Here is a 26,517-nt window from a genome sequence, read left to right as displayed (position 1 = left end):
ATGTTAAGTTTCATTTGAGTCCAGTTGTCGCAAGTGAAAGTGGTATATAGAACTTTGCTTAATTTAGAGAGGTCTAGAATCCCCACCCTTTTTTTTATACTGAAAATAAATCCAATAAAAAATCCAATAAAAAACACAAGTGATTATACATATCATGGAATGCATATACAGTATCATTATTTCTGAAGTATATCATTTCTATGAGTAAACTAAATTCACTAGAAGTTTGTTTAAAATAGAAGTTAAAGCTCTCTCAGACGAGCAATGATAAAAGTTTTATTTGTTGGTTTGACCGTCTAAGATGAGACGTTGTGCTTCACTATGGTAACAATAAGTCCTGCTTGCGCCTACTGATCCGTTGCCTAGTAGTTAACAGCACATGTTGCTCAGTAGTAAGAATGAAGAATGTAACTTAGTAGTAAGATGCTCGCCACTTCTTCCAAACGTTCTGCATTCGAACTCATTTTATGCTGCAAGTATGTATATTGCACACTTTCAACTAGTGGGCACACGATCAGAATGAATGGGAAGAAACAGAAATTGTAAACATACAGGTCTGCTGTTAAAATTCAATTCTTTTGAATTAAAAGGTGTGTGTGTGTGTGTGTGTGTGTGTGTGTGTGTGTGTGTGTGTGTGTGTGTGTGTGTGTGTGTGTGTGTGTGTGTGTGTGTGTGTGTGTGTGTGTGTGTGTGTGTTTGAGAGAGAGAGAGAGAGAAGAAAGATAGACCTTAAAACAGTTTAAATATTAACATTACCATAGGAAGCGTGACAGAGACATTGATGTAATGCAATTAGAAATTCTCGCAATGCACATTTGATATCAATACAAAATAGTATCCAATTTTTTTTAAAAAATGTACTGTATACTGTAATATGCAACTATAATATGATAAAAATCACTAATAATATATATATTTCATATTTTAGTTTATAGTGATATACTTTCACTTTTTCACTTTCCATCAATAAAGCTACTTGAATATGAAAGCCACTTAAACTTTCAGAAAATGTATTCAGAGGGCGACGATGTTTAATACTTTTCTTATGATGTTTAATACTTTTCACTATTTTTTTTTTTGCAAAAATACAGTTTCTCAGCAAACAATTAAATGTGGATTCTCTAAGAATAATTAAATACAATCTGCTAAAAAATAAAAATAAATAAATAAATAAATTAGCCGGCAGCATTTAATTATCATGTATAGAGAGAGAGCATCAAGTTAAAAACCGGACACTTAGCTAGTACAAGAAAGTTGTCATGGTGGCTCGTCCATCCTGATATACAAGCCATAAAATTCAACACTCTTGCTTGGCGAGTGGCCACAAGATCCAACATATCACAAATGAAAACAAATAATCCAGATAATAAATAAATATCACGAAACAATTCCGAAACAAAGTGAAGCTTAGGAGGCTATTATCACCTCAGATGATACAATCATTCATAGAGGTCTTACCGTATTACAATAAATTGCAGGTGTTAACTTTGTCTAAATTACTATAAAAACTAACCAGAGTTGGGCGAATAATAATTAAATTACCCACCCATCCTTCCTCTCAACTTATTACTCATATTTCTGTCTCCTAAAATCTTGCATTTAAAGACTTTTCTGATGGTTGACAGCTGCAAACTTACCTGTCATCCATCAACAGCGGAGTAAAAAATACACACACACACATATATATAATAAAAAAAATCAATTTTTAAATTTTTTTTCTGGTTCAGAGGGTAGTGGAGTAAATTCGGTGATGACCCCAGCATCGGAAGGAGTGTTTAGAAAACGGGTCGTTAATTGGCGATTCCGCGAAAACTGAAGGTCAGTAATGAGGACAAGGAGACCACCATGTAATAATCGGGTGACCTGTTGCCCGGCCAACGTGATCACGAAATACGTCATGAAACTGTAATCGCATGAACACCAGCCATCTTAACCACCTTTTAATCACTTACTTAAGTGTGCGATCATTGAGAGCTGGTTCTCCTCCGTAGAAAATGTGCAGGCGAAATTGGTCTAGGGATAGTACGGTGGTGAGTAAATGAGAATAAGCCCTTAATTGTTAAATAAATAAATAAATTTTAAAATAAACTATATCAAAAACATCATTTTCAGATTAAATGAATCTTAAAGAATCAAAGGAAGATGAAAAAAACTTTTATTTTCCCATTTTCTATGGCACTTCAGATATGTAGAATCTCGAAACATATAAGGTACTGGTCGCATAAGGTACTATTTCTGGCAATATGACAATAAAAGCATCTGAATCCAAAGGTCATTTAAAAAAGAACAAAACAAAGTCTGTATGTAACAATCACTTCTGTTCCATTTATTTCTATTTCTGTTCGCTTCGTCTCCTCTCATGCATACTACTTCATTTGAGATGGGACTTGATTCGAACTTTCCAACGGAGATGCTGCTAAGTTTGGCCTTCTGGGCCGAAGAGCAACAGTTATTCTATTTGTTTCCTAGTAAAATGATACTGAATAGAGATTCATTTGATAGACTGGATCCATATTCCCAAAATCTCTCTCTCTCTCTCTCTCTCTCTACATATATTTGGAATGGCTGCGCTCACAGCAACTATTCGTGAAAGGGAAAATATCAAGACCTCTAATTCGGATTACAGGTGTAATGTTGGCTAGCTACTGAAGATGCATATCTAATACATATGATTCGAAAGTAACGGTGTGTGTGTGTGTGTGTGTGTGTGTGTGTGTGTGTGTGTGTGCGCCCTCTCTAATCTGAATATTTTAAGTATTATTATTAATTCGCTAACTGAGGATGACCCATCACATAAAAAATAATTATATTTTCTTTATGCTTAGTCACCGGAATTAGCTTTTTGTTCAAATATCAGTGATAAACTATCTGTGATTATTATCCAATTGTGTTGATTCGTGGCTTATCTTTAACAAGTAGGTAGTAGTTTCTAGTTATATCGTTTACAAACATTTGAGTTAATATAGCAGTTTATACTTTATGATCAATGAACCACAGTGTTAAAGTGAGGTTAATAGCAGTGCCCTGCAGCGGCTGACTGCGGATTCATGCGAAGGATTTCCTTTGAAAATCGAGTATAAATATAAGTCACATGGACCTTAACTAAATACACCAAGCATATTCCTTTTTAATAATTTTCTTTAAGATATTAAGATTCCACTGCCTCCAAAATGGCACTGTGCATATTCCTTTTTAAGAGAAGCATCACTAAATTATATTTCCAATTTATTTTCTTACTGGGTCTACTTCAGATCTAATAAATTATAGAAACTGAACAGCAATTTAACATTTCAACAGCACATTTTTTTCACACAACAGCACATATTTATGCATATTTTGAAATGTCTTATTGATAGCTCATGATTCTATCAGAGGTACAATACACTGGAAAATACAATATTTAGAATATAATTATTACATCCGATTTTCGTTTCGTGTTAAGTTCAATGGCCGCTCACGGCGAAGTAACTTGGCATCTTAGAAAGGCGCTTATGATATGGCTGTTAATCCTATCGCTATGTCTGTCTGTAAACTGTGTGTGTTCCTGTTTGGGTTGCTTGTTTTGTTGGATAAAAAATACGATTTTCCAAGAGAGAAAACCCTACCACTCCACATGAGACTAACTTGCCTTCAGCTGAAAAGCCTATTAAAGGATTTTTGCATCTTAGACGGATTCGAACCATTTTCCAACCAAAGGGCATCGTCAAAACCGACTGAGCTACGGAAACTCTAATTATAATAATTATAATTCTTCTGAGGTATAAAAATCGAGACATATACCTTAATCATACAGAAATGGAAACAAATTACAGTTTGTTTATAGTTGTAATTAAAAGCCTTCCAGGCATATAATTCCATAAGTAAAGTGAACTTTTTAATTAGCAAAATTTTAAAATTGAAAAAAAAAATTAAAAGAACCGTCTACTTAGTGGATAATTCGGCACTTTCAAGATTTAACATTTTTTTAACTTCCCTCTTTTCATTAAATACAGCTGCAAAATCCATGAAATTTTGCAGATTATAGTTTCCTACAAAAGAAACTTGCCTTCTGTGGCAAGTCTAGCATATATTATCCTTCTGAGATCGTTATAACTAAATTTCTCAGCAATATTTTAAAATCTGTAATTAACTACAGATCTGTAGTTTGAGAAACCGTCAATTCTGTGAGGCCGCGAATATTATTAAAATTTAACGAAAAATCAGAGAAAACTTTTCGTATCCGACATCAGGTAATCCGAGATTTAGGACAAAATGGCCAAACATGGATTAGGTAGTGACCATTAGAAGCTGCGATAACTCAAGCCACTATGGGTAAGAGAAATGCTCCCTAAGATTTTACGGAGATAGCTACCTACATATGTTTACAATTTTATTTCAAAACATAAAACAAAACTGTTAATACAGTTTCGTATACTGAGAAGGTCCGCGCGGTGAGCCTAGTGGCTGTGATCTTCGCAACCATATGCCTGGGGAAGGAGTGTCCTAGGTTCGATTCCCGTCGGAGACGTGAGCAGTTCAAGGATCTTCCTCAGCCATAGTCAAGTTAGCCGGTCTTGGGCGCGGGCAGTAGGGTTTTTCTCCCCAGTCTAGGGTTTTTCATCCCGCATGCAGGCAAACCGGTCTCGTGAACACACACACGGACTACAGTCGTAAATACCTCCATTACGGATGCAGCATAGAACTGGCGTGCCGACTGCATTATTTCGCCGTGACTCCTCATTAGGAGTAGACCCAACCCGTCTGAATCAGATGGAAGGGAGAAATAGATACTAAAAAGTGCTACAAAAAAAAAAAGTAAATAAAACCAAAGAAATTCACTGGAAGATGAAGATTAATAAATCTTGCATTTTTTTTCCCCTTTTCGTATCGGGAGAGGATAATTTCCAATAAGAAAATAGAAATATTTACCTAGGTTTTATTGGCGAAAAAATTCAGCTCATTGGAGTGGTGTAAATAGAAAAATTGGTGAATTTTCTAGGCTAGTTAAGAAGCACAACTTTTCAAAATATTTACAATTGTGACGAACTATAGTGATTTTCACTCTAGTTCATTGCAATTGTAAATATTCATAATAATTATGCTGCCCAAACTACTTCCTTTACAAATTTGTATTGTTTAATATTATATAAAACGCTACGAAGATGAAACAGCAGAAGAATTTCATTAAGAGCTACTTCACAATAGGTTTTATAAAGTATTTATATTATTGTATAACTGCAAAATCTCTCTTGTCATCTCTTTTCTTATCCGAATAACACAAGACAGACAGTAAAGCGGGTAAATCACGAATGCTGATAATTAAAAGAGCCTTAACACTCGAACTTGCTGATAAATGTAATGAGTAGAAATAGAAATTTCATGAATATTTTATAAACAAACAGGACATATATACGGAGGTGATTTCTCAGAAGACATTAACTATATCTGAGAAATTAACTCCGAAGCTTAGTCGTTTAGTTGATGCCCTTTGGTTAGAAAGACCTGGGTTTGAATTCTAAGAAACAAAGAGCCATTATTGGGGCTTTTCATTTGAAGGTGAGATAACGGGTCTCATACTTCGGTGGAAAAGTTTTTCCTTCCCAAAACAGCGAATCTGGCCATTAAAACACACGCAATTAACACAGACATAATAACAACTGTCCTCAGTTGCTTCGTTATATTTACTCTTACGTTTCGTGAGGTTTTACCTCGGATACTATTTACTTAGTTAACTGAGAGTTAGATAATCTAGGTTGTCTGCATATCATAGAATTAAAGCATTTAAAGTATAATAATCGTATATAACAGTATTTAAAGTTTTCAGTAACTGTAATAAAAAAGGCAATAAGACCAGAACTTTTATGTTTAAAACAACATGTTTCAGATAGGGATTACATTTCCTGTCTTATATTTTTTGAAAACGGTATTTGCATGTCTCATCCGTCCACTCAAATAAGTTCTGTCATAAAAGACTTCATACAGCGGTCGAGTTTGTTTAGGAATACATCAAAACAACGAAGACCATGAGGGTAATATCCTCGAGCTGGTTTCTTTGATTCACGGAAATAAAAATCAAAGTTTTTGAGGAGAAAGAACCCCATCGTCTACGTATACATTTGATAAGATCAGGTCTACTACCTCCCATATCCGAAAGAATTATCTATTCTTGAAAATGAGTAAGTGAATTGTATATCGTAAAGATGAATTAGAGAATTAATTTACTTAAGAAACATCGTTTCAAGCGCAGCTCACTTCTTTGTCTCATTTTATTTGCCCGTGCAATTCTATGGAAGAAAAAATATTTTTATTTTTGATAACTTGATGGGAAAATCATAAGTTCATTAAGACGAATTCCTCTTGAATTCGATTAGCATATCCCTCTTAAGTGAAAGCTCTTTAATAACTATCTATTCATATACATATGCAATAAGGTATATCGAAATGAAATACCCTAATTCACAAACGAACAAACAAATAAATAAAGATAAAAAAAAACTGTCTTCACAGGAGATGATTGTCTTTTGAAGTCGGTGATTTTATTCGGTTAAAATCAACATTATGGTGTTCCCCATAGTGCATTATGGCTATGGGTTAGATAATCCGAAAGCTCTGCTCTGGAAACCAAGGTATATTTCAAGCAGTTTCAGACCTCCAATAAAAGATAGTGATAATCATCTCACGCCTAACGATGAAAATTATCAACTATCTAAAGCCATTCACAGTTATTTGCTATATGTGAGATTCAAATCCACAGCCACAACATGTTGGTTGGAGACCGAAGATGCTGTGTACTCGGTCAAAAAGATGGTATTAAGGACTTTACATTTACGTTATAGTTAAGGAAAGCATTTACATCTCCAATACAGAAATAACTATACTACAAAATGAACTATAGTCGTTACACGATTATTCCGTTCAAAATGGACATCTGAACTGCGAATTCAGAATCTTTGAAAAAAAATCCAACCTATACAAAATTATGAAAACTAATGAAAATAAGTTACTTCGAAACGAACCATGCAGCAGAAAAATGAAATAGTTATGCAAAGGAACTCATAAGTGCTGACATGCTTTGGATGACAAAGCAGTGAGTACGCATGTAAGACACATGCAAGCGATGTGTGCTTACATGCTGTAGCTATACAAAATTGAAGGGTTCAGTTGAATCACCTATCACTAATTTTCAGGTAGAATGTTTAGTATTTTTTGAAGAAATAGGTAATTACTCGAATGATATGAATGATATTTTTTATATGGCATTTTATATCATGTAGTCCCTGTGCAGCACTATTTCAGCCATTTATAAATTTAGAAACTGGCCATACTTCAAAGCAAAATGTAATAATTTTATGAAAATTAAAAAAATAACAGTGATAAATGAAACTAATGAACAGAAAATGCAATAAATGCATATAAATATCGGAATTAACTTACAGTTCGAACTAATACTGAACATTATTTGGCCAGATCGCTGTTATCTATTTATAATATTTATACGGTCATCATAATAAGTATTTATTATGACGAATTTATTATGACGTTTTAAGATTTCAACATCTTGTTGGAACCTTGGTATCCGATTTTATTTTTCAATTTTCCTTGACTCCTCCTCCTTTCTCAACTCTGGATTAAGACAAGGATACGGCAGAATTAATTACCTTGTACATTTATAATTAATAATTTACAGAATAATTTATCTGTAGATTTTATTTCGATTATATAACGAGTATATAACTCTTAGAACTTCTCGCTCTCTCCAGGGGTTGCATTAAAATTCAAAATTAAATTTAAATTAATAAGTCAAATAATCAATAGTTAATTAATTTAAACTAATACGTTACTTAATTAATAGTTTATCAATTAAATAATTTAAATTAATAAGATATTGAGTTTATCATGTGCAAATTGTTGTTTAAATTTAAGACGAGACAGCTCAGGTCATGACGCGATCGAATTATGTTTGTTAACTGCATTCGGGAGTAAACCCCAGCTAATTGGCCAACCGGTTGAAAAGCTCTTATAATTTCTCACGCCCTAAATGAGATTCGAATCTAGCCATTTCCAATCAAAGACGCGGTCATTCGTTCCGCAGCACTACGGAGATGCCCAATAATTCAAACAAATTTAGCAACAATATTCATCTTTGTTAAACTACAGATTAATGAGATGTAAACTTTAGCCCCGTGAATTCTGTGTACGTATATTCACTCTATCGAGATGTCATTATCACCCTGTTATTTATGACGCTCCCATGATTTTATTTTTGCTTTAAATTATTTTCAACTTACTTTTAGGGATCTTTTAATATTTTATATATGACAGTTGCTTTCATATTATCTAATAGTTGATTAAAGTTTGACTCAAATACAATGTTCTAGATTAAATGTTCTGTTTCAAAAGTAGTAGAAAGCCTAGAAAATTTATCTCTCATATATTTAAGATTTCCAGATAAGAGGAAAAACAGAAAACAGATTTATTACAGAAAAACAATGAAATATCTGAATATCTAAAAATTGCACGGTCTCAAAAAGTAGGAATGTTTTCCAAACAGAATTTGCATTTCAGATGATATCAATATTTGTGACGATCGACCTCTTCAAAGTCTGGGTCCGTGTTGTCATCTGTATTTCTGAGGTCATTTTCAATTTCTTCTAACCACATTTTTATTTTCTCGAAATCGGAATCACTAAACTGTACTGTAAATGAATAAACAGCTAGTTATTATACATGGAGTTATCATCGTGATGCCAATAAAATGCGTATCGAAATCTACGTGTCCACAGTTGAAGTAATGCTGAAGCGAAAACAGCCAACGCTGCAGTGTCGTCGAATACGCGACGCTGGCTAGAAGCTATATGGATTCACAAGAGAAGCACAACCACTTTACAAAAGCTATATTATCTTTCGAATTACGCTTGGGTAACTGGGATTCAATATAACAGCATGGTTTATTAATACTCTTATAATCAGATAAATAATCTGAGTATGAATTAATACTCAGAAAAAAATCATATTTTTTTTTTTTTTACTCAGACTGAAATAAAAAGTATACTGAATAATAATTACCCAGAAAATAGGTCTGAAGCAAGATACGACGGTTGCTAACAATAATTTCTCTGGTTATTTTGTTATATACAGATATAAGGGTATTAAATTACGATTACTTAGATAATAATGTTAAATATTTACAATACAACAATTGACATATTATTATTATGTCAATATGCGAATTGCGCGCAATTATATCAGACTGTAACTTTTTGTTTTATTAAGGGGCGACAAAAATTTTTGTACTCAATGTGTACGCAACGGATGAGTGGTTCGAAATAGACTTTCCAGTGGCATTAGATTACAGCATTACACACACACACACACACACACACACACATATATATATATATATATATATATATGTGTGTGTTATATATATATATATATATATATATATATATATATATATATATATATATATATATATATATATATATATATATATATATATATATATATAATGCCTTTCCCATTGCTGGAGGCATTCACCCTGCAGTGGGTAGAAAAATAGGCTGTTCCAGAAAGCAATTCCAGAAAGCAAAACTTGGAATTTAGATAAATGAACTGGTATCCAAGCTGATCTTCCAATCACCAGCCTATTCGATTCTCACTGAATGCCCTCTACATCGCCTCGACAGCAGTAACTTTTACTATAATTGCATTGTAGCTGGGTAACCAGGCTTAACGTTGGTATAATTTGTAATATTTATTTAGGATTTAAATTAAAGTAATGGACAACAAGGCTCTTTAGCTATTTTATGCTTCTAATAAACACTCAACAATACACTCCCAAGTATATAAATAAAACAGAGAACGCATGTAGAAGCTAGAATAAACAAAGCAAATAGAAAATGCATAATAAGTTTTGTAGAGCTTAGAAGGCACAATATGTTTATACTTAAGTTGTAATCGACAGTTAGAATGTAAGAAGTAGAAGGAAGATGAATTTTATATAAAATCAGGTGTAAAGCAAATTTGAACAGTATCTCCACTGTTATTCATCATCTACATGGGTCGCATTATGAATAATAGTGGTATTAAATATGATATCTAATCCCGAGATAATAAACTCGTTTCTTTACTTCATGTAAATGATGTCGCACTCCTAAATAAATCCAGTATAAGTCTTTAGAACTATTTAAATGAACTGAATAACTGCTGTAAAAAATTTGATGTGAATCGGCAATAAAAAGATGAAAGCTAAAAAAGCAGGTACTGCATTCATAATAGTGAACCTATCGAAATATTTCAGTAAAATAAACAAGTAAAATATTTCAGTTATTTATAGTAGATAAGACAGTAACGTAAATATGGAAACAAATAATAGAACAAATAAATCTAGTACAGTGGGAAGCCTGTTGAATACATTTATATGGAATAAGAGAGAATTAGCTAAAATACCAAATGATCAGTATACAAGACTGTGTTCAAACCTGTTTTAACTGATAGCTGTGGGAGTTGGTTTACAAATACAACAGTCGTCCAAGACTCAGAGCTCTAATTTCTATTAGATATAATAAAAATTAACGAATAGAGGTAATGAAAATTATGGTAAACAGATGTCATTGTGTCAGAATCATACCAGGAAACATATTAAGGAGGTATCTGAAGGAACCTTTCCTCTTTTGTTTGATTACATTCCGTTTGGTTTTTTGAAGAAATAAATTTTGTACGACTATATGAAGTATTACGGAGGCAAATAAAAATACGTTATGCTTGTCTCTTGTTACGTGTCAAGTATATACTCTGTAAACTTCAGCTGTTTTTCAACTGTGAGCAATCGAGTCATCAGTTGAAACATATTATGTCATGGGGAGAGAAACGCATTACTCTCTCCCCATGGCACACACACACACACACACGCACGCACGCACGCACGCACGCACGCACACACACACACACACACACACCTCTATGTGTATGTGTTTGTTATGGCGAGAGAGAGGGGGGGGAATTAACATTACTAACATTAACAGTGCATAAACCCACATAAGAACTACACAATCTTTGTAATTAGCTTCAAAAACAAACTTAGTGCTATAAAATCAAGTTGAAATTATATGTTTATTTCATAGTGGACTTTTATAAACACCCATTCCTTATACAGGATTTAAAAATCGCAGCCTTTTCAGTGAATCAGTAAATTCATTGTATTTAATGAAAGATGTTTCAAAATTAAAATACTGTGAGTCGACTGAAGAATTCGATTTGATACTGAACTGATCATTGTCTCATTCTAATTATCGCTGTTTACTTCTTGTTATAACTCATCTAAATATGCCATCCATCGCAATAAGCTCGCGTTCTACACTTTGTGATGAAAGGGGAGAAACAGGAAACAACAACAAAAGAGAGATGCTGACAGACATTTTTGTGCAGAATGTGTCAATTCAATCACTTTCTCATAAATCCACATAGAAATCTCCAGCCGATTATCTATTTCTCCTATATATTTTTAGTGTATAACCGCTGTTTGCAGTGTATATCTCCTATCTGTCAGTGTATAACAGTCTGTTTGTGGTAGTTTTTTTTTTTATTTGAGCTATAATTTAATTTCAATATATAATTGAAAACTTGAATATATAATTGCTAAAATTAACTTGAAAATTGAGAGTTACAACTAAATTACAGGCGCAATGAAAATTTTTAATTTCTTTTCTCCACTTTCGAATACAAAAACTTATCCAATTCATATGTCAATTTCGTCCTCTGTGGTTCGATTTTCTTTCGCGTCAGGTTTAAAACAAAAATCGTAAGACTAACGATGTTCCAGTGTTTAAAACTGTTTCTGAAATATGTATTTCCGTCTCCAAATATTACATGTTAGGTTGCTAAATCATTTCAAATAAGGATGCTATAAGTTGTTTTATTGAAATATTTCCAAGTTTAGCAGACGCTATTTAACTTAACCTCAGTTACCCAATTAAAGAACCTAATTACATAAGTTTGCGAAATAATTTCATTAAGTGAAATTATTTTGTGAAATTTCATTAATGTGACTGTAAAAATTATGGTGCTAGTCATAATTTTTTTAAGAAGTCGCATTAGGGTTTTTATTGAAATCCAAATGTAATGTATTTTAAAAATAATTTGAAAATTTGTTCCATAACTAAAAACGACGGAAATGTGGCAACGTAAGAACAATAGAATAAAGAACTGGTACTCAGTTCTTATTCAAAGTGTGTGTGTGTGTGTGTGTGTGTGTGTGTGTGTGTGTGTGTGTGTGTGTGTGTGTGTGTGTGTGTGTGTGTGTGTGTGTGTTTCTTGTTGTCCAATAATATTCTAAATTTATTTCTGTAGAAGATATATGTTTAAGGGTGCGGTGCTGTTTTTGAAGGACGAAGAATCCGAATTTCCGGGAGAAAAACCATCTATCCTCGTATGAGACCAGCTAACTCACCCCTTTGAAAAGTCTCGATAAAAGGTTCTTCGTATCATAGACGGAAATTGAACCCAAGTCATCGAAACCAGCTCAGCTACGGGAGTTTATAACTGAAAGATATTTCTGTAATGAAATGCTTTTTAGACGTTAAGCTCTTAAAAAGAATAGGAAAAAATGCTTAAAAATTTAGCAAAAGAAATTTATTTTCACCTGTGGAATAGCTATTAAGCATCGTCGATATTTCGAAAGTGATACCTGAAGAATAAACACTCAGAATTTGCTAATACCCGTTTCATGCTAAAGATAGACTAAAAATGACCCCGCCATCCACAGTTGCTATGTAGGCAAAGACATCACTTTAGCATCAACACGCTATTGGACAAAATGTTACAAGGCATAATTGCTTTTTGAAATTGAAAATTAATTTGATACTGCGTGTTTCATGCAAATTTAGACTCTAGACTAACCTCATAACAGAATTCATGCACTCGTATATATGTAAAGGTGGTACCGGTCGTAGTGCTAAAACTACACGAAACTGACATGAAAGCGAACTCGGCATCTGTAGTGTTATATGAAATTATACGTAAAACAAATTCGTAGTACTATTAAAAAAATGCCACGTATAATTTTGCAGTATTTGTCATACAGACAAATATCAGTGTGGAAACTAAAAGATAAATGAAACCATTAACAAATAATATTGTTTCTGGTGGCGATGAAAAGCAACATGCAGATTTTTCTCTTTAAGATGCTGTGGGTGATGTACATTTTACCATCCAAGGAAAGACAATTGTTGACATTTTAAAACATTAATTTGCAAATGCTTTTTAACAATACATACATTTTCTGAAATATTACTGTAATGTAGTTAAACATATTGTAACGACTAATAGACAGTCTTTCTTTTCGCCTAAGTTCTTTCTCTCAAACAAAAACAGTCCTTCTTTTTCTCCTTTCTTTCTTTCTTTCTTCCCAAATTTAACGATTAATGTAATAACAAACTACAAAGGTTGTTCGAATGAAAAATAGACAAAGTCGGAAATAAAGCACAAAACAGTTTCTGTTATACATACAGAATCTATCACATTCCCTGAGATATTATTTTAAAAGAAGTTAGTACAGGTTATTCAGTTCATGGAATGTCTTTGACTGTTGCATGAGAAAGACCGTGAATCGCCAACCAAAACTAGTAGTGAATTATAGCTTTCACTGCTAGTCTTGCTTAAAGATCCTAAAATGTGAAAATCACATGTGAAGAGGTCAGAAGGCATTCCAAAACCCAACCAAAATCAATTAAAGAACAGTTCAAGCTTTAGAATAACTTCTTCGGACTGCAAACAAATACTAGATAACAGAATGAGGCGCGGAAGTGCGACATTAGTAAAATTCTGAAATGATGAATGCTAAACATTGGTTTAAAAAAACATTGCAAAATACTTCATTTAATTAAAGGAAATGTGGAAATGTGCTTGAAATGTTATTTCTTATATGAAAACAAAAGTAAATAGAAAATAATAATAATAATAATAATAATAATAATAATAATAATAATAATAATAATAATAATAATAATAATAATAATAATTATTATTATTATTATTATTATTATTATTATTATTATTATTATTATTCACACAATTGAAAAACAGTGTAAACAAGATATCATTTGACTGGTAAAATAAATAAATTCCGTGTGATGATACAGCGTTCCCCCTTTATACGTGAACTCCTGTATAAAGGGGGAACCATCTAGTCCCCCCAAATTTTATCCGGGCTCCGGAACCAGCATAGGCTGACGAATCAGACCTATGGCTGGGTTAGTATTCCTGCCTGTAGTCCGTGTGTGTCCTCGGACCGGTTTGCCTGCTTGCGGGATGAAAAACACCAGATAAACTGGCGTAAAAAACCCTGCTGTCCTCGCCCAAGACCGGCTAACTTGGCTATGGCTGAGGAAGATCCTTGAGCTCCTCACCTCGTTGACGGGAATCGAATCTAGGACACTCCTTCCCCAGGTATATGGTTGCGAAGCGCAAAGCCACTAGGCTAACCGCGCGGACTATTTGACTGGTGATACAGAGCAATTCAGATTCTACCCAAGACTCGAAGAATAGTCTGTCGGGTAGCGTCGTAAAATATGGACTGTTCCAAGTAATGCCGTTTTTTGTAGATCATATGTGGTCACTTCGTTGACGTTCAATTCTTGTAAATAGTTTAGCTTCTTTGAAATTACACTAAGTGCCTCGATAACAATTGGGATGACTTTGGTGTGTTTAAGCTATAGCCGGCCAACTTCGATTGCCAGATCGCGATATTTAGTGATTTTTTTTCAATTATTTCTTTGTTTGTTTGTTTTTTGTTGTCATCGGTGGGTACTGCGATGTCGATAATCCAAACGTGTCGATGTTCATTAATTGTGATGTCATTTTTATTGCGTTTCAAGTGCCAATCAGTTTGTATTCTGGAATCCCACAGAATTTTTGTTGTCTCGTTTTTCGATGTTGTCTCTATTTTATGCTACCACCAGTTATTAGAAGGTGGGACTATCTTGCTGCAGGAACTAATTAGATGTTCTACAGTCTTGTTGGAAGAAACCTTTATCAAATGGACAAATTATGAGCATGAAGGAATAATCTTATTCGGCAAGAGTGTAACGGAGGCGGGGTATTCAGATGTAATTTTTCTGGTATTAGTGAAATTGTGTCTGACATAACATGTACCAAGAAGATACCTGGTACATGTTATGTCATGGTATATTGAAAACTTGCCATCAATGGGTCCGTTCATCCCAGCTGCTGCTATACCCTATATTCCGTTGTCTTAGGCTGATGGCATAGGACAACGGAAACTAGGATTTCAATGAGAGAGCTGGAGAACTTTCTCCGCTTCAGTGCCAAGATACACTATTGTCGATAAAAACCGAGCTGCAATGGATACAGTGGGTGCAATGAGTACAGGAAGATCAACAGCAGCTCGGTTTTTATCGACAACAGTGTATCTTGGCACTGCTGTCAACCTGCTACTATATCTAAAAAGTCTGATGCGCTCCATGTTCCGACATGTTCCTTTGATCACTACTATTGATACTTCTATATGACCCATTGTATCCTATGATTGTATCTTACGATTGCGCTATAAGATCATTTGATCTTTATTCGCCCTATTATATTATTATATATTAGCTAACGAACTATGTTAGTTACAGGATTGCCATAGGCCGAATGTTTTCTGGTCGTTACTCTCCAGAACTTTGAACATTCCAGTAGAATAGCAGTTTCTATGATACTTGCACCGACATATCATGTGCCAGCTATCATTCCATGTGCAAAGTCACTTCGGTGATATTGTTGGCCTATTATCGGGTTGACTTAGGTACGCGCGCGCGCGCACACACACACACACACACACACACACACACACACACACACACACACACACACACACACACACACACACACACACACACACACACACACACACACACATTCCTTCGATATTGCTTGTCTGCTTAATATAATCTGAAATGGACACATCACACTGTCTCATGAAGCGGTTAATTCTAGTTCACAGGAGTGTACCTAATAATAAACTGACTTTAAATTTCAATCTTTAAATGACTTGCATCGTAGAAATTGTGACGAGACAAGTGAAGCCGAGAAATTGATTGGCCTTAACAACGAGTAAATAAATCAGCAGATATGCATTTTTAATGCTAATCACGACTTTATGGATAATATGGATCAAGCAAAGCAATAAATTTCGCTTTTTTTCATTCTTATCAACTGCTTTGAGTTCGATATTAAAATTTATTATTTTAATAATATCAGTAATTCCTTTCTTAATAATTTATTACTAAATTGGCATACATATTATCCTCCATCTCGGAAAAACGAGTAATCTCAACGAGTATCAATTTAAAAAAGTGCCTTAAATTTAATATCACAAATGATCCATTGTGTATCGTTTGAGAAGAATGCAAACGTTTTAACTCGAATTTTAATATATTTTAAGCGTTTCCAGAATTTTTTTCCAGATTGTGACATTAGTATTTTTCATAATCAACTGGGTCCCTTATACTTATGTGTGAGTGTGTGTGTGTGTGTGGGCGGAGGGATATTTAGTTTTTATTTTAAAATAATAATTTAGAGCTTATTAAATTGTAATTTTTTAAAAAAAGTGGCACTGATAATTTGTTGGTGTGCACTTATTATGGTATTAATTTATTAATTAAAAACCACTCCGAATAACCAAATTTACCCTTCACACAACTTTTACATTTAATCTACATATTCTTGATGTCCATCAGGTCATCTTATATTTTCCTGTACATTTCATAGGGTTTCCCGTTTAACCCAAAGAAAGGCTTTTTGCACATCTAGAAAAGCCATAAATGGACTTTTCCAAATTATGCCTCTCCATCATTTCTATTACAACAAAAATCGGATCAACAGTTGATCTTCCTTTTCTAAAATCAACCTGCCCTTCTCTTAGATCTTCCTCTTTTTTATCCTTTATCCTTGTTGTCATTATCCTTTCATAAACATCTTGGTAGAAGGATTTATTATTTTTAATTGGCCAGTGTATTTACGTAGAAGTCTTTCTCTACATCTTATATTTTATTAATTAATTATTGAGAATTAAATGCATGATCTACACCAGTGCTTCCCAAACTTCTGGATGTCAGGGCCCCCTTTGCAAAAATTAAAATATTTCACGGCCCCCCCTCGAAAAAAAATCGTAATATAGAGAGATATATATTATTATAATATTTATTGTATTTATATTCAATACAAAACATACACAGCGAATATTGCAAAAATCAAATGCATATATTACATTACATTTTTTTCCTCTTACCGTTTGGTACTGAAGACGGTGTGGCTGTTCTATTAAAATATGAAATACTCTCCTTTTTTATTAGTCTGTTTCTGCTTCTTCTGGTTGTTCGCGGGAATTTTTTTTATTTTTTATCAGCCACTTATCCATCTCAGGGTTAAATTTTTTAACGTAGAATAGATCAAATAATATCACCACTTACCGATACTGGCACACCACAGACTGATAACATGAAATTAGTGAATATTACCCGGACCAGGAACATTTTTCTCTTTTGTGACTTTATTCCCTTTACGGTAATTAAGCCTAACGCGAAACAGACAGCAAAGGCAGGTTATTAAAACGTGCATATGATTGGTGCGGTATTAACAAAAGATCGCGCAACCGAAAGATAAAAGCATAGCTGACAATTCAGTTGAAATGCTAACTCTCTTCAACCGAATTCCATATGTGAAACTGCCATAACATTCATTATATATATATATTACTTAGTTTTAACACTTTTACGAATTTTAACACGTTCGGTTGAATTTTATTGCTGCCTTGGGAAATCGAACTCACACACATCTAATTAGTAACAATAGTTTTTAGTTAGATACTGTGTTTGCCCATGCAACATATGGTTTTGTTTCAGTCTATACAGCATAGTTTCTGTATGAGGGGACATGTGATTCATTAATTAGTGTGCTTTTATCCCAGTTGTCTCTAATTGTACTGTTTGTTGAGAAATATATTACACAGACTCCTCATACCTTATTCACTGGCATAATAAAAGTACTTGTTTTTATTGCCTCTACAGTATAGTGGCTGTTAGGGAGGACGTGTTGTTTACCACTGCAAGCGAGTTACTATCTCCCCACATGAACTTATTTAAGCTTTTTTTCATGTGTGAAGTACAGGGTGTTCGGGATAAATTTGACATATTTATAATTAATTATATTTTTCCGTAAGTTACATGTATTAACACACACTTCTCTTCATTTAAAAGTTTGGACCCTTCTTCATTCATATACAAGATGTCAGAAAGGATGGATAGCTGGAACCCACCTGAATCATGGAAGAGAATAACTTGTATCATGATGATTCGTGCCCGCCATCAAAATAAGGATATTACGACTGCTGCCCAATGCTCCCTGAATACAGTAAAAACAATCAGGCATGAACTAGAGACTTGCAATGGTGACTACGAGGATGTAGCAAGAAGAAAGATCCCTAGCAGACGATCTGATTGCGTTCGTACAGCAGAATTCCTCGCAAATCTGCAGGAACAGGTGTTGAAGAACCCTGGCATTGGAATTCGGGCTTTGTTCGTGGAGTTGCTAACTGTAGTCAAGCCCTGGATAACAAGGGTAGCCAATGGTAGGCCGTATGTATGGCAGCAGGATTCGGCCCCTTGCCACACCTCTGGGAAAAGTCAAAAATGGTTGTCTGAAAATTTCTACGACTTCACCAGTCCAAATGTTTGGCCTCCAAACTCCCCAGACCTTAACCCCATGGATTATTTTGTATGGGGCGCAGTTGAAAAAGACACCAATCGCACTTCCAGTAATACAAAAGCCCAGTTAATGGATAAAATTAAAACAGTTTTTGCGGCCCTTCCCAGGGAGACTGTAGCATCAGCTTGTTCGAGGTTCCGAAGCAGAATTGAAGCTGTGATCGATGCTAATGGTGGTTATTTTGAGTAAATCTTGTTGATAGTATTGTAATTAACTCTGCCTGTAATGTTTTTTGTCAATTCATTACATTTAATAGATACAAAGAAGATTTTCTTTTTCCTTACGAAACTGTCAAATTTATCCCGAACACCCTGTATATGCGAAGCTTTTATTGGTAACAGAAAACTAGCTCGGATATAAAACGAGTTTTGATATGGATATAAAGTCAATATCAACAGTCCCTGATTACGAACGCGTGATGAAAGGGACAGGAAGATTTGGAGCTTCCCTGGAGCGCATTCGAAGTAAATACAATTAACCACTGCTTTGAAATGAAATATATGAATAAGCAATATTTACTAATATTCATTAAGCGCCGAAATACGCAGGAAGCAAAGTTTGTGAACCAACACCAATGTGTGAATTTTTCCATTAAAATATAAAAAATAACAAAAAAGAAATAATAAATAATAAAAGTTAAATACGTTTCTTTTAAAATAAAAAAGATCTATTTAGTCTTAAAACATTTTAAATTTGTTTTCTTCGTTATTTCACGGCCCCCCTCAACAAAACCTACGGCCCCCAAGGGGGCCGCGGCTCACAGTTTGGGAAGCGCTGATCTACACAGATGTGCAACATATCGTTGATCATTATTATGTAAAAAAATGACACTTTTGAATTAACTATGATTCGAAAATAGTAATCAGATATTGTTTAATGCAATGGGAGGGGATTTTATTCCTAGTTTACATGTGAATGTTAATTTTTAAGAATTCTATTACTTTTCAATAGGTAACTTTATCAGAGATAGGTTTCACACAACTAAAGTTATGCATTTTTATTGTGGACATATCAACAATACTAGTTTTATAGTAAGCTTTATATTAAAAACAGCTCATGATTTCATTCACTAACAAAAATTAAATATTATGAAAACGTTTATTCAGTAGAAAACAACGTATTGATCGTTTCACTGAATTTTAGTTTTAGTTTTTAAATTGCTACTTTATTGCCTCTGAATGGCAGCTTTTACTTTTTTATATATGAATAGTTTCTTGACTTCAAATTCTTATATTTACCTTTTTTGTAGACAAATATTTTCCATGTTTCCTGTTACCGAATCTTATGGATATGTTTCCGATTTTTCCAGTCAATTTCTAAACATTATTTTTAAACTATTTTCATCTCATGGATGTTTGTATATTAGAACCTGAAGTCGACGACTGAGGAGCATTCAACTTTCATTCTCTTTTAAAAACTTATGACAACTTTTTCTTTCAGTTATGCTATTTTTTACTTTGCTCATAACTTATCTTGGAAAGTGATCACCTCTTATTTCAACTCATATGTGATTTTTTTTTTCTTGGATCAATTTGAAGATGTCCCTGTCCACAATCCAAAAGCATTTATTTTTCATAATGCATTTCTTAGACGTGAAGCTATAAATCCTCATTTTGTATTCTACATTATAATTCCCCAACAAGAACTACGTTGTCTTTATTTCAGTTAACCTTCCAAATTTCTCAAAAATTCCTGTTTCCTTAATGCAGCATCAAAACAGCTCTGCTTGAAATTCTTTTGCATTAATTCCTCTGCTTGTGTTTATTATTATTATTATTATTATTATTATTATTATTATTATTATTATTATTATTAACTGTACTGTATAGTACATTTTCCCCTTTTTTCACTACTTCAATGAAAAAGGTTTATGTATAAGAAGAAATAATGATGTTACACTTATTTAGAAGACTTTCGGCAGTTTTGTTCGGCACCACCAGCTACGAGATCCACTTCATTGAGTAACTATATATTTGTACTCTGCTAGCTCCACTTTCACTGGAGCTGCGTACACGAATACTTAACTCCATTAAGAATTTTCTGGTAGCCTAGCCGAGATCAACGTCAAGAAATTGTCTTTAATGCTGCTTCTAATAGTAGATACTTTTTTTTAAAAAAAAAACGATTACATCTCAGTTAGCAAGAATTTTCGTTCTTTTGTATTAAAATAATGAACTTATTTTACAACCGGCATAAAAATAAATCTGGTCAACTAATTCATAAGCATTTAGTCCATCTTCACTAAAAATGGACACTTACTTACGGAATGCATCATGACCAGGTGAAAATTGAAAGTTAGTCAAAAGTCCGATAACAGCACATCATTATTTGTAACCGAGCATGAAATTTACATTTCATATTAGGTGCTTGAAAACAAAATTTACACAAAATGTAAATGCAGTTATTTATATTAAATATAACCACTTTCACACTCAAGGGAATGACTTCCCAAAAATTGCTATAAAATTGAATTATAACTAAAAAGTATACTTGACTTTAAGACAAAAAAACTTTTACCAGATTAGGTTAGCCTACTCAAATCCCATATGAATCATCTACAATCCTAAGTGGACTGTGACCCATAGATTCAAAAGCGAAATAAAAACATAATAACAATAAAGTAAAAAAACTTGCTAACTAGGCAGGGAAAGCTTTGATAAGTGGAAGAACAATAGGTTCGCAATACGTTTTTTTTTAGTGAAACTTTTTTGTAGCTTTTCCCCCTTTCAATATGAATTAGTCAATCCCGGCCGGTAGCATTTTTTTTTTTTTTTTCAGCTACTCCGGTTTTTCATCTGACAAACTAGTCTTTAACACAAGGGCACACACGACGAATCTCAGTGAGTGTCAGGCCTGGCTAGCCAATTAGTGGTTAAACAAAAATAAAAAATAAATTTGGTAATCATCCCGTATTGCTTGTTGTGACCTGAAATTTCGTATGGTTAAATTTTATTTGAGCATCAAGTAAAAAAATTACTTTGTGTATATAATTTGATAAAAACGATGTAGAGTAATATTAACGACCACAAGTTATTAACCACTATACTGTATAGTGATTTGAAGCTCTTTTTTATTTCTTCCCTTTTCGTCGATTCTATGCTAGCAATTATTTAATCGTCATCTCATTGAGTTCTGAATATTATTTTTCTATTTCTTCCCATAATACTTATAGTAAACATTTTTGTGAATATCTAGAACATAAGATGTTTCTTTTTAAGATGTTTTCGCCAAGGAAGAGTGTTATAACAGTCCGATGAATGGCGTCGAATTCGCGTATTGAAGGAAATGTTACTAAGGTTAGCTCATTGACTCGTTAAAAAAAAAAAAAAAAAAAAAAAAAAAGGAAATAGCTGAATATGAAAATAATTCTAATCAACACTTAATCAGAATTTATACGTTTTAAATGCATATATTCTAAATCAATATGACATAAAAACGTTATAAAAACTCATTTGCTCGCATAAATATTTTGATTTAAGTTGATTATTTACAAAACGTACAAGATTGTTATCCAGTGAGCGTCCAGTCGAACATGAGTAAATATAAAAAAAGAGGAAAAAAAAACTAAAAAGCGTCATTTGATATCAAAAATTAGTAAAAGAACAGATAATACATATCCATCATTTTATAATCAAGTAACAAAACAATACCTGCTTTTGAAAACCTTTCGAGTTTCGTGTTTTTAAAGAGTGATTGAAAGCCGAAGGATGGACACAATCTTAGGCATGAGAGATGCCTTACTTGCCAAAGGTTGCATTATTTTAAGCTAATACGGTTATCTTCGTTACAAGAGGTAAATATTGTTTTGCTACTTGGTTATAAAACAATATTGAATGTTTTATTTACCCTTAATGCTTTGCATTAAGGGTAAATATTAGGGTAAGTGCTTTGGGTAAATGCTTTGCATTAAGAGTAAGTGCTTTGCATTAAGGGTAAATATTAAGATTAGTGATCAGAGCTTATTCTACTTTTACCATGAGTTGCCTTGGTCTTGCACTACGTGCAGGGGTCAGCTAGACTTGCAACACTTGCAGTCGCAAACTTGACTTGTTTGTCTGTTTGCTTACTTGGGAAATGGAGTAAAACCAGGTTTAAAATAGCTTGGTATCTTTAACACGCATATATATATATATATATATATATATATATATATATATATTGAAGCAAATTAATGAAAAAAAAATTATCCAGGTATATTAAAAATACAGCGTATTCACATTGGACCTCCCTAGTTTCAAAGAACGGTAAAAAATCGAAATTTGGAAACATTACGTAAGGTTTGGGTTGTTCAAACGCTTCAGAGAATCTACAAGTTTCATCTAGAATTTTTTTACAAAAACTTGGTGAATGTTCCTTCTCATTTGTAATATTTCGACACCATGGTCAGGACACTTTAGTTGCAGTAACACGTTGAAACTAGAGAGGTCCAATGTGGATACCCTGTATTACTAAAGCATTTTTCGCGAGGCGAGATACGCATTTGGAGCTCACAATAATTTGGAATTATAATGATACAAATAACCTGACACACATATATTCGTGCTTAAAAGATCTTAAGGCTCTCAACCTACTCAGAATTGGCATTAGTGTTTACTGTTATGAATAAATATATTTTTTGGGGCGTAAACTTCGTGTGTTCTGGTTGGTTTGTGTGGTTGCGTGATTAAAAACCCGAGTTTCTTAAAGAAAAATCCCTCTACTGAAATGAAAAGTCCTGATATTAAAACCGTTTGGTTTGCTTTTCAAATCAAACGGTTTCGTCGAAATCGACTGAGCTACAAGGGCTTTAATCTGAAATTAGAAACTCCGGAAGGTTCGCAGTGTTTTATTTTTGTGTGATGTTGCCATGATTTTCATAGACACAAAACCACGATGCGAAGTGGTTTTATGCTGCGCTAAGTTTCCAACAGCCACAGCACATTATTAATAGTGTTTGTTTACTTTTTTACATGAAATTGCACAATTAAATATTTTTATAACTCTCAGTAACTTTTGTCAGATCACTATATACTAAAATTCCAAGAAGAAACTAGCCGCATATTTGTGTTATTATAGACTTGAAAGCAGAACATTTGGAAGAAGTAAGGACGAGCATGTATATATTTCGTTCTTGATGAGGTAATTTATTCTGTCATACTACTTGGAAACACAGAAGCATAATAGCACATTCGAATGTTTTTTTGCCGTTAATACGATTCGAACACACTGTACATTAGAAAGTAGTATTACACTGAGTATATTTTTTTCTCGTATTCTGCCATTCCATCTGGTAATGCAAGTACAATCCACTATTCCCAGGTATAACTTCTCATTTATTTTGAGACAGGAAGTAACACACGCAATTAATTTACCACATATAATCAGACAGCGAGCCGAAATAAAATATTGACATTCTTTTTTTTTCTTTTTTTTTTTCCTCGCATCAAAAGAACATTTGTGGTATAAATTGGACTCGAACCTTCAGAGTAGGGATACGCAGACCGCGGCTTGCGGCGCGCATGCGGCCCTCCGTTGATTTGCTGGCGGCCCGCCTCACCGTGTATTATTTTAACTTTAACAAGTTACATGATAGGTAATTTTTAAAAATGGTACATGCGCAAAGCAAAGTAGCTTTGATGTCACGATTGCCTGTCTACTTACGATAATCGGTTAGTAATAATGTTAACAAATTTTATAATTCGTCTATTTGTCATATGAGTATTTTGTTTTCGTACGTGCGGTTGCTACAATTAATTATCACCCCTAGGAAACGGTAAAAAATAAATTCAACAATGGATAAAGCAGGGCCAAGTAGGAAACGCAAACTACAGGATGAAAAACTGCAGTTTCAGGATAGCTGGACCGAAAAATATGGTTTTGTGCAGTCGTTTAATAACATCGTGTGCTTGATTTGCAAAAGTGCTGTAGCCATACCAAAAGAATACAATATAAGGAGACACTATGAAAGTCTGCATTCTACATTTTCAAATCTACCCAAAGAACTACGTAAACAAAAGATTTCATTTTTGAAACGAGAATTGACAGGTCAGCAAGTGATGTTTACAAAACCTATTCAAGATTCGGAAATCGCAACAGAAATAAGTTTTGAAATATCTCGCCTTATAGCAAAAAAAGGTGCGGACCATTTACAGACGGAGATTTCGTTAAAGATTGCCTTAAGATAGCTGCTAAAAATTTTTTTCCTGAATCAGCCAAAAATGTTGAGAAAATTCAGTTAAACAGGGTGACTGTGCAAAGAAGAATTACTGCAATGTCGGAAAATGTAAAGGACACCAATTAACATCTTATTCAAAGAAATTTGCCTATTTTTCATTAGCTATTGATGAATCAACTGACATTACTTCCACAGCCCAGTTGTTAATATTTGCACGTGGAATAACACAAGAGTTTGAGGTAAGTGAGGAGCTGATTGGAATGAGTTCATTGTCAGATCAAACGAAAGGTAATGACATGTTCACTGGGCTTTTGGAACAGTGTTCCAAAATTGATTTAGATCTGACAAAATTATTAGGTATCAGCTGTTATCATGGAAGGAGCTCCACTAATGGAGCTCCTTCCATGATAACAGCTAATTCTGGATTGGTAACATTATTGAAACGGCATTTGGGACAGCACGACGATGATTTGATACAATTCCACTGTATAATCCGCCAGGAGAGCTTTTGCCCTAAGAGACTTGGATTTGAACATGTCATGAAAGTTGTGGTTTCAACGATTAATTTTATAAAATCCCATGGCCTTAATCACCGACAATTTAAAAAGTTTCTTGAAGACATTGAAAGTGAATATGATGACTTAATTTTTTACACAGAAGTGAGGTGGCTAAGTCGTGGACAAACAAGGGAGCGGTTCCTAAATTTAATTGATAAAATTGAAATCTTCATGACTGAAAAAAACAAAAACGTCTCTGACATAAAACATCCGGATTGGTTATGTGACTTAGCCTTTCTGGTTGACATCACTAATCATTTAAATACGTTAAATACGCGATTTCAGGGCAAAGATCAATTAGTTACTCAACTTTACAGCCACATTTTGTCTTTTCAGTGCAAGTTAAATCTATTTCAAATCCAACTGAAGTCAGGGAATTACATCCATTTCCTAATTATAAGAAAGTTTCTGAAAAGTTCAATGTCAACTTCAAAACTGTGTATGTTGAAAAGATTGATAACTTAATATCAGCCGGTTTTCTTCACGGATCGATTTTCTGATTTTAAAAAAAAATGAAACCGTTGCTAGATTTATTTAGCAATCCTTTTGCCATTTTGCCCGAAAATGCACCCGAAACAACACAGCTTGAACTCATTGACATTCAAAACGATGAGAGCCTGCGAATTAAATTTAACGAAGGCAATTTATTAAACTTCTATCGTTGTGTCGATAAAAACAATTATGAATGGTTGCTAGATAATGCATTAAAATATGCAAGCCTCTTTGGCTCAACATATATTTGTGAACAAACTTTTTCAGTCATGAATATTAACAAATCGAAAAATAGGAACCGCTTGACTAATGAAAATTTAGAATCAATTTTGCGGTTGGCTACAACAAAACTCGAACCAAATATCAAAACAATTGTCAAATCAATGCAATGTCACGTATCAAATTAAATTCACTTACTTTTTATTACCTTTCTTGTAACAATTATGATAGGTATAAATAAAATAAACAATATATGGTAGATAACTTTCAAGTTTTTTTTGGCGGCCCTCCCATAAGTAACAGTGGAACTATGCGGCATTCGGCCTTAACAAGTTTGTGCACCCCTGCTTT

The 26,517-nt window shown here is 33.6% G+C and overlaps 1 protein-coding gene across 1 annotated transcript in view; it reads left to right on the top strand.

Annotated features, from left to right (window-relative positions):
• LOC150105726 (cadherin-related tumor suppressor-like) overlaps positions 1 to 8,327 on the top strand; it is a 75,266-nt gene extending 66,939 nt beyond the window's left edge. Inside the window, exon 2 of the mRNA XM_090394541.1 lies at positions 8,274 to 8,327. Coding sequence (XP_090250667.1) covers positions 8,274 to 8,327 — 54 coding nt within the window. The remainder of the gene's footprint in view (positions 1 to 8,273) is intronic.
• Positions 8,328 to 26,517: the final 18,190 nt, after the last annotated feature.

This window comes from Typopeltis vanoorti, chromosome 6, assembly GCF_054136105.1.
Source record: "Typopeltis vanoorti isolate ZY-2024b chromosome 6, IOZ_Tvanoo_1.0, whole genome shotgun sequence".
NCBI classification, from domain to species: Eukaryota; Metazoa; Arthropoda; class Arachnida; order Uropygi; family Thelyphonidae; genus Typopeltis; species Typopeltis vanoorti.
Note: the sequence above shows the minus strand (reverse complement) of the source record. Positions and strands in the feature narration are given on the sequence as shown.